The sequence below is a fragment of the Mus caroli genome, chromosome 4 (genome assembly GCF_900094665.2).
Source record: "Mus caroli chromosome 4, CAROLI_EIJ_v1.1, whole genome shotgun sequence".
Lineage (NCBI taxonomy): Eukaryota > Metazoa > Chordata > Mammalia > Rodentia > Muridae > Mus > Mus caroli.
The window spans coordinates 116,566,201-116,576,078 of record NC_034573.1 but is presented as its reverse complement, the minus strand read 5'-3'; the positions used below and the strand labels follow the sequence as shown (position 1 = coordinate 116,576,078).

Sequence of the window (9,878 nt, the reverse complement as noted above, 5' to 3'; positions counted from 1 at the left end):
TGAGGAACATCTGGGTTCTTTCCAGCTTCTGGCTGTTATAAATAAGGCTGCTATGAACATAATGGAGCATGTGTTCTTATTACCAGTTGGAACTTCTTCTGGGTATATGCCCAGGAGAGGTATGCTGGATCTTCTGGTAGTATTATGTCCAATTTTCTAAGGAACCTCCAGACTGACTTCCAGAGTGGTTGTTCAAGCTTGCAATCCCACCAGCAGTGGAGGAGTGTTCCCCTTTCTCCACATCCTCGCCAGCATCTGCTGTTACCTGAAATTTTGATCTTAGCCATTCTGACTGGTGTGAGATGGAATCTCAAGGTTGTTTTGATTTGCATTTCCCTAATGATTAAGGATGTTGAACATTTTTTCAGGTGCTTCTTAGCCATTTGGTATTCCTCAGTTGAGAATTCTTTGTTTAGCTCTGTACCCCATTTCTTAATGGGGTTATTTGAATTTCTGGAGTCTAGCTTCTTGAGCTCTTTGTATATATTGGATATTAGTCCCCTATCAGATTTAAGATTGGTAAAAATCCTTTCCCAATCTGTTGGTGGCCTTTTTGTCTTATTGACAGTGCTAAGAGACTTTCAAAGAAGAGCTAATAACCAATACTCTTCAAATTATCCCACAAAATATAAACAGAAGGAACACTGCCAAATTTGTTTTATGAGGTCATACAATGGTATATTATTTAGTTATTTTTAAAAAATGACATCATGAACTCTTTCTCTATCGGTCCCAGGCACTGGGGGAGCCTTGGGTTACCATGCAGACATGCCAAGTTCAAGTCCAAGTTCAAGAACCACATCACACACAACCAGTCCCACAAATGGCACAGAAATGGCATCAAGAAACCCAGGTCACAAAGATACAAATCTCTTAAGGAAGTTGATCCCAAGTTCCTGATGAACATGCTCTTTGCCAAGTAACACAAGAAAGGCCTGAAGAAGATGCAGGCCAGCAATGCAAAGGCAGTGAGTGCACGTGCAGAGGCCACCAAGACCCTGGTAAAGCCTCAGGCCATCAAGCCCAAGATGCCAAGGGGCCCCAGCCACAGACTCAGCCGTCTGGCTTTCATCGATCACCCCAAGCTTGGGAAGCAGATTCGAAGCTACATGGCCAAGGGTCGTAGATTCTGCCAACCAAAGCCCAAGGTTCAAACCAAGGCAGAGGCTGCAGCTCCAGCTAAGGTCCAGGCTTCAACTACATCTCAGGCTCCCAAAGGTGCCCAGGCCCCTGTAAAGACCCCATAGAAAAGGCTTCTGCCAATGGGAAGACAGATGGACTGCTGTGATACACCTACCTATACGCTATTTGCAGATGAGCAGTGTTTACAAATAAATTTGAGACAAGATAAAAAAAACCCAACATCATGAGATCTGCAGGCAAATGAATAGAACTAGAAAAACATCATCCTGAGGGAGGTGACCCAGACCCAGAAAGGCAAACATGGTGTGTTCTCACTAGCTGTAAAGTAAAGGATAGCCAAGCTACAATCTACAGACCCAGACAAGTTAAGTAATAAGGAGGGATCAAAGGGAAACACGGGATTCTCACTGTGAAGGGGAAATAAAATAGACATCATGGGTGGATGGGAGAAGGGTCTGAATGGAAGAGTAGGGTAGAAATCACAGTGGGCTGGGAGCAGGTGGGGAAGGGAACAGGAGGGATCAGATGCAAGGAGGATGGAGGGAGAGAGTACTAGGAGAGACAACTGGAGTTGGGGGTCATCTCTGGAACAAGCTAGAAACCCAGTGCAAAAACAAAACAAAACAAGACAAGACAAAAAAAACCTCCCAGGAATCTATGATGGTGACCCTAGCTAAGACTTGTAGCAATGGAGGATACAGAGCCTGACCTGGCCCATCTCCTGTAACCAGGCAAAACTTCCAGTGGAGGCATTCCAGCTACAAAACCTTCAACCTACAATTTGTCCTGCCTACGTGAAGCGCCAGGGTAAAAGGAGCATAGAAATTGTGGAAGTGGCCAACCAATGTCTGATCCATCTAGAGAGTCTTGCCATGAGAGGAAGCCCATGCCTGACACTGCCTGAAGGACCAGACCCAGAGAGCGGACAGCCCAGAGTCCTAGGATAGAAACAAATACAACTAGCAAGAAAAAAAGTGAATGAGATGATTCCTAGTGATATCCTGCTATGCTCATAGATGGGTGACAGTTGACATCAGAGAGGCTTCAGCCAGCAAGTGATGGAAACAGATGGGGAGGAAGGATTGTAGGAGCAAGAGGGGTCAAGGACACCATAAGAAAACCCACAGAACCAACTAACCTGGGCTCATAGGGGCTCACAGAGGCTGAACCACCAACCAGGGAGCCTGTATAGGTCTGACCTAGGCCCCTCTGCACATATGTCACAGCTGGGTAGCTTGGTCTTCATGTGAGACTCCTAACAGTGGAAGCAGGGGATGTCTATGACTCTGTTGCCTGTTTTTCACACCCTTTCCTCTTACTGGGTTGCCTCATCCAGCCTTAACAGGAGAGGACTGCCTAGTCTTACTGCAACTTGTTATTCCTTGGCTGGTCAATATCCAGGGGAGGCCTGCCCCTTTCTGAAGAGGAGGAGTAGATGGGGGTTGGGGGAGGGACTGCAATTGGGATGTAAATAAATAAATAAACAGACAGACAAACAATTGGGCGAGTAGAAAAGTGGGAGAGGGTGAATATGATCAAAACAAATCGGATGAAATCCCCAAGGAACTAATAAGAAGTTAAAAAATGGTAAATTCCAGAAATGAACAATTGGTAAGTTTTAAGTAGCATTACCCTTATGATAAGCATCATGAAAGTCTCTTACCATTCTGTTTCATCTGAACTGGGACATAAATCTTTTTCCAGTGCATCCAGTTACATAATGAGGTATCAGATCAACTCTCCCATATGGTAGGCTTATATTAAAGTAGCACATAGTTTACTTAATAAATGTCCCAAAGCAAAAGAATAGTAATACTAGAATTCCTGATATGAAAAAAAAAAAAAAAGCCAAAATGCTTCCACCTAAGTGAGAATGTGAAAGTTCTCTCCGGGAGCTGAAGAGATGGCTCAGCAGATAAGTTCTTGCTGAGAACCAGGGTTTGATTTCCAGAACCCACAGGGTAGCTCACAACTGTCCAGAATTCCCATTCCAGGAGATGTAATGCCTCATTCTGACCTCTGTACGGCACCAGGCACAGATATAGGAACGTCATGCAGCAGTCTATACAGAGAACCAGTACTATTTTCAAGGGTCGACTGAGGGCTCAGAACATACTGTTTTGATGAGGGAAAGCTGCCATCATCCTTGTCATCCTTAAGCACTTAGCACTGCTCAGCAGGAGAGCATGTGTGTAACATGCCCAGGGCTAGGTTCTGTTAATGCCATAATCACACACCACTGGGAAGGCTTAGCTTCTTGTGTCAGTATCCCCTGAGGACACAGGCCATGTCTTACATGCTTCCACTCTTCTAGTGCTTAGAGAAGTACCTCACATTGATGGTGGGCTTCCTTAACTGGTCGTGGGCATACTGAGTCAGAGTGGGGTCCTCTGAGGCTTCACTCAGAGTTCTTCCCAAATAGTCAGGCTGGCTTTCGATGCCAGAGCTGCTGCCCAGTAGCTGCATGATTTCAGGCAAGCTGCTTCATCTCTTTTGGGCCTCAGTTTCCTCACTAGTAAAACAAAACTAATAATACCTACTTGGAAATATTGCCATGAAAATTAAACAAAATGACATAGTACAGGGATTAGCACACACAGTGCCTGGCAAGTAGTAACCTCCCCACTCTGGTTTGGACTTGACAGAGACAACTAGGACAAAACAAATACAAAAATAAGTCACAGTAACAAGGCAGACTGCGCACAGAATGAGTCACTCCTTTTAATCATTGTGCAGGAAGAGCAACAGTGAAGAAACATAATAAGCAGAATAAACTCTATTGGTGGCATGTCCCTCAGCATATAAGCTTGGTGAGAATGTCCCCAGACACCTCTTGGTTGACAGACTTCATGCATCCCAGCCCAGCAGGTCAGATCTTGGTGGACCATACCAGGATGGTTCATTCAGACTGGAATAGAAACCAGCTCATGAGGGATGTGTTTATAGGCAGGAGATGGAGGAGGAAAACTTGACGGCAGCTACACCAATGACTGTTTTTGCAATCTGGCAGAAAACACTGCAAAGCCATTGGTAGAGGCTCACACCCACACAGCAGCACTTACCTGTAGCCAAGAACTTGCTTAGAACAGATAATGAGCAGCTTTCCGCTCTAACGAAAACAGTTGTTAGACCTATATAAAATGAACATTCCTAGGACCTCTGAAGAAACGCCAGCCAGCTTTACACATACACCAGCCTGTGAGCACTGGCCACGGGCGGCATCAGCTCAGTTGCTCATGCATGGATGTGGAGGAGCAGATTCACGGTCTACTCCCTAGGACCCTGCTTGCTTACCTCTGCAGAGCTGGGACTCAGAGCGCCTGCTTCCGCAGACTGATTCACTTTAGAATGTTGCATCGCTCCACGTGTAGGTACCACACTGAGATCTCTCTTCTGCCGATCCCTGAGTAAGCTCTGGTGGTGACTAGAGGGTACAGAAAGGGTGAGGGGAGCCCCAAGAAGGCTCTGCCTCCTCCACGATGTCCTGCCCCAGCCTAGCCTCAGAAAATGTGGTTCATCATCTTCAGGCAGAAGGCCCAAATCATCTGTAGTTTGGGATTTTTGAAAAATGACCAGCATGGAATTGGAAGAGTCTGTCCTAAAAGGCTGGCAGCTCTGGGGCTTGCTGCAGTAGGCCTGAAAGCACCTCCCTTCCAGCCACCAGAGAGCGTGACAGGCAGAGTCGCGGCAGCAGGCAGCCCGACAGGCTTGGAAAGGCAGGCTTCCTTCAAGAAGCCTGAGGTGATTTTCTCCCTCAGTTCTCAAGCCAGCTCCATAAAGTGTCTTCCCCCGTTGGCATCTGCTCCCATTAGCATCTAAAACAAAGAATGAAGACACTTTAGGAAGAACCCAGCGCGGGAGGGATTACTGTGAGCCCAAACACCACCAGCATCTGAGGCAGAATCAAAGACAGGTTTGTTGTTTTCACTACATAACTTGGCCGGTCTAGAACTCACTATGTACACCAGGCTGGCCTTGAACTCACAGAGATCTGCCTCCAGAATGCTGTGATTAAAGTGTGAAGCGCCATGCTTGGCTGAAGGCAGGCTTAGGAGGGTAAGAAAACAGTATTGAGTAGAGCAGAGGGAAGAGCACATTTTGTTTTCAGGATATTAACTTCTAAGAGAATTGTTTCACATTTGTGGAGGAGGTCCCCTTTCCAATGAGTTTCTACCATGTAAAGCCTTTACAATGAGTCCCAACTAATAAAACAAAATATAAAATAAAATTTAAGACGGATTCTTCTGACGGAAGTGCAGAGTCCCCAAACTTGACCTTCTAACTTGCTTCCAAGGTGTACATCAGGGGGAGTGGACAAAGTGACCAGAAGTGTAGGAGATGAACAAGCTGCAACATTTTCCCACTGAGCTAACAGCAACACAGGCTGAGCTCTCCTGACTGCATGCAGGTGACAGGTACAGTATTTTCTCATGAGTTGTTTACCAGTCACATGATTTTGCATATTGTGTCATTAGCCAAAGTACAAGTGAAAATTACCAAAAATTGTAATCATGAGAGCAATCATCCTAACTGGATTTTCTGAATGACAACCATAGCAAACCACATAAATACAAGGAGACATGCAACGGTGAACTACTATAGGTAACCTGGATGATACCATGATCCCAGATTCTCAGTTGAACGATGTCAGGCACGAGATTGATGCGCTTCATCATTCCCTCTGACAAAAGCAGCTGTAAATGTAATGTTGTTTTGAGTCCGTCTTAGGGTTTCCATTCTGACAAAAGGCAGCTTGGGGAGGGAAGGTTTTATTTCACTCACAGTCCCATGTGACAGTGCATTACCAAAGCAGGGAGGGCAGGAGCTCAAGCACACGGGGACCTGGAGGCAGGAGCTGATGCAGCGCTGTGGAGGGGCACTGCTCACTGGCTTCCTCAGACTGCTTTCTTATAGAGCCTAGGACCACCAGCCCAGGAGTATCTCCATCCATAACGGCCCAAGCCCTCCCTCATGTATTATTCAACAAGAAAATGTCCTATAGGCTTGCCTGCCTAGCCCATTTAAATAAAAATTATTTATTTTATGTATATGAGTATCAGAAGAGGGCACCAGATCCCATTACAGATGGTTGTGAGCCACTATGTGGTTGCTGGGAATTGAACTCAGGACCTTTGGAAGAGAAGTCAGTGCTCCTAACCTCTGAGCCATCTCTCCAGCCTGTCCCAGCCCAATCTTAAGATGAATTTTCTCAATTAGGCTTCCCTCCTCTAGAATGTATCAAGTTGACATAAAACTAGTCAGCACCCTCCACCAGATCCTAGCCTGACATAAAACTTAGCTAGGTCTTCCCTCCAACCCACCCCCCAGTACTGGAGAGTAAACAGGGCATCAGACATGTGTGTAAGTACTCTACCACTGGCTATCTCTTCATCCACTTTTAATCTTTTACTAAAGATTTCAGGGTGGCTCTGAACTCACTGTGCACCAGGCAGACACTGAACTTGAATCCTCCTCTCAGTCTCTCCTAACAGCTGGATTACAGACCTTGCTGTTTTTCCTCAAGTTTACAATGTAGCCAAGGATAGCCTTGAGCTCCTGATCCTCCTGTCCCTACCTCTGAAGTGCCAGGATTACACTACAATACCCAACTGAGAACACCTCTTTGAACCTCCTATTGACTCAAAAAAGAGCACTCTCTTTTATAGGCTTAGTCCTGTCCCTGAAATTATAACACAGGAAATATATTTGAGAGCTAGTATATTAGATAGCTAGGTAGTTAGCATGGGCCACACAAAGGGAGAACCAGATTTTGGATCTTAAGAACTTAAGTAAATGCCAGGAAGATATGCCTCAGAAGGCAGAGACAAGAGATGCCCAGAACAAGCCAGCAAGCCGTATCTATGAGCTCTCTCTCAGGCTGACTGAGACCTGCCTCCTCACATTGAGTGCACTGGAAGAGTGATGGAGGGTGATTCCTGATACCAACTTCAGGCCTCCACATATACTTCTGCTCAAACACATGCAAGCATACTACATACATGCATGCTGCACACACACATATGACAACAGAAAAAAGAAAATGTAGCTGTGTGCATGCACATGCATGTGTGTAGATTTAAATTACAGATAGAAAACATGCAATAGAATCAGAGCATTGATGAAGTGAATGAATACACTTGCAGATACACATAACTAAAAACACACTCTAACTAAAGCAACAACCTGTTAATTGGCCAGAACCAATCTGACTCCCACGAAATAGTCACTAAATATCCAACAGACTAAATGTGGACACTAATCAACTGGGAAATAAAAAGAAGACATAGGCAGACTTCTAGACTACTGAGTCAGAAGTTCTATGTATGGAAGCCAGCCTGCCATTATTCTCTGAAAAATGAGAGCTACATTGGCACCAACCTAACACCAGACAAGGCAACTTAGATAATCAGAGTAAACAGAACTTCCCTAAGAAAAGACAAGGAAATAACAAAGCCAAAATAAAAAAGAAGCCATTGAAATACCCTTTGTGTCTTTATCTACCTCTCCACAGCCATTCGCAGCATGAATGAGGCTTGGTAAGAGCTGTGTCTACAGTCATTGCTATGGGCAATCAACTGTGGCTTGGTGATTATATTATAAACAATGGTAAAAGCCAGGCATGGTGGCACACACCTTTATTTTTTGTTGTTGTTGGTTTTGTTTGTTTGTTTGTTTGTTTGTTTTTCAGACAGAGCTTCTCTGTGTAGCCCTGGCTGTCTTAGAACTCATGCTGTAGACTAGGCTGGCCTCGAACTCAGAGATCTTCCTGCCTCTGCCTCCCAAGTGCTGGGACTAAAGGTGAGTGCTGCGTGTGTGCGTGCGCGCGCGCACGCACACACACACACACACACACACACACACACACACACACACACACACACACACATATCCAGAGCTACACAGTAAGTAATAAGTAAATAAGTCAGTAAATACGTCTAGCTACCTTTGTATCATCAAAACAACTCCGAAATATTCCAAGACAGCAACCTTGTGGCAAGTCTTCAGATCTATTCTATTCGCTACTTTATTAATCACCAGAGACATCATCATGACAATACTCATGAGAGGTAATGAGGTGTTGTGATTTCCATGAACAAGCCATCCCACTGTCATCTCTAAATCACTCTCTAGGATTCACAACCGAGCAGCTGTAGAGATGAGAGGCAATGGACATATATGTAATAAAGCCTTTAGCATGTCTCCACAACAGAAGTATGAATTCTAAACTCACCTGGCCTTGGAGACTTTGAAGACACCAGTTCTGCACTGTGACGTTCTGATTCCTAAAGTCATTGGGTATCACTTTGACAGCAATCATCTCACAGGGATCAGGTTCAAGTCCTGTCTGTTGCCCTCAGTCCAGGGAACCATCCCAGCACAGAGGCATCAAAACTGTTATTCATGTAAAGAATCCGGTGTCTACTGCCAGAAAAGTCAGCCTCAGGCAACTGCTAAGCTCAGAAGAGTATGTATGAGTGACACATAAGGAGAGCAAGAGTCTTCTGTGGAGAGGACGAGCACACCCCTGTCTACCTGCCCCACTCTTAGAAACACGAGGCTCTGACAGACAGTGTCCTGTGAAGGAGCTCCTGAGGCACAGAGGGTAACGTCTGTATAGGAAAAGAGTTAAGACAACAAGAGGAATCTGAATGAGGTGATCAGAGTAACCATTGTACTGACATGGTGCTTATGTCAACAGAAAAAGAGGATTAGGATTGAGTAGAGTAGCTGCATTCAGCTTTCAGAGGAGAAAACACCAACATTTGGAGGGACCATGAGAGAAAGTCTAGCACACACAGCCACTCAAGAGAATTGAAGTTAAATGGTTCAAAACACAAAAGAGCTAAAGGAGGAGTTCAGAGAATCGTAGGAAGACTGTTGACATAGAACTGGTCCTTCCAAAAGCACAAGCCGAAGCCTATAAAGACAGTTTTCCGTGAGACCCATCACTGGACTGCCAGACAGAGTCCACCCATTACCAAGAAGAAAGTTCCTTCAATTATGAAGTGACCAATCACAAACTCAGGCTGTTGGCAGGTGTAGGCACTAAAATCAAGGGGTCTGTGGGGATTCTTGGATAAGAAATACTGGTGGACTGCTTGAATCTGAGAGGGCATTTCTTCTTGTGTGCATGACAGATGGTCACTAACCTGTGGCCACTACCCCAGTGATTCACAATGTGAAGAAGTCTCGGGCTGGTGAGACGGCTCAGCAATTATGATCATGTGCTGCTCTTGCAAAGGATGAGAGTTCAATGCCCAGTACCCACCTGGCAGTTGACAACTGCTTATAACTCCAGTTCCATGAGATCAAATGCCCCTTTCTGACCCCCTCAGGACTGCACTCAAGTGAGCCAACCCATAGTCAGACAGACAGACAGACAGACAGACACACACACACACAAACATTAAAAATAAAATCTTTTAAAAGTAATCTCTGGGGCGTGGCCAGTGTGTTTTTGATTTGTGTGTGCACAGAGGAGATCAGAAGACAACTTGATGAAGTCGGTTCTCCCACTATATGGTTCATAGGAATGGAACTCAAGTTTTCAGGATTGGCAGCAAGCAGCTTTACATACTGAACCATCTTGCCAGTCTGAGAGGGAGTCCTTTTTAATACAGCCAAACGTTCCCTTATGTGTAGATAACCTGAAGGTTCCTCTTCCTTTCCTGTAACTGGCCAAATGGGACCTGCCTGTGTGTGTGGAAGTTCCATGTCTCAGAAGAAAAACAAAA

At 45.2% G+C, this 9,878-nt stretch overlaps 1 protein-coding gene across 4 annotated transcripts in view; it reads right to left on the bottom strand.

Moving 5' to 3' along the window:
- The window catches only part of Kiaa0319l (KIAA0319 like), a 102,095-nt gene that overhangs the window by 58,668 nt on the left and 33,549 nt on the right, over window positions 1–9,878 (bottom strand). For all 4 annotated transcript variants that reach the window (XM_021159597.2, XM_021159598.2, XM_021159595.1 and 1 more), the window contains exon 3: window positions 4,438–4,958. In XM_021159597.2, the coding sequence (XP_021015256.1) occupies window positions 4,438–4,958 (521 nt within the window). The remainder of the gene's footprint in view (window positions 1–4,437; window positions 4,959–9,878) is intronic.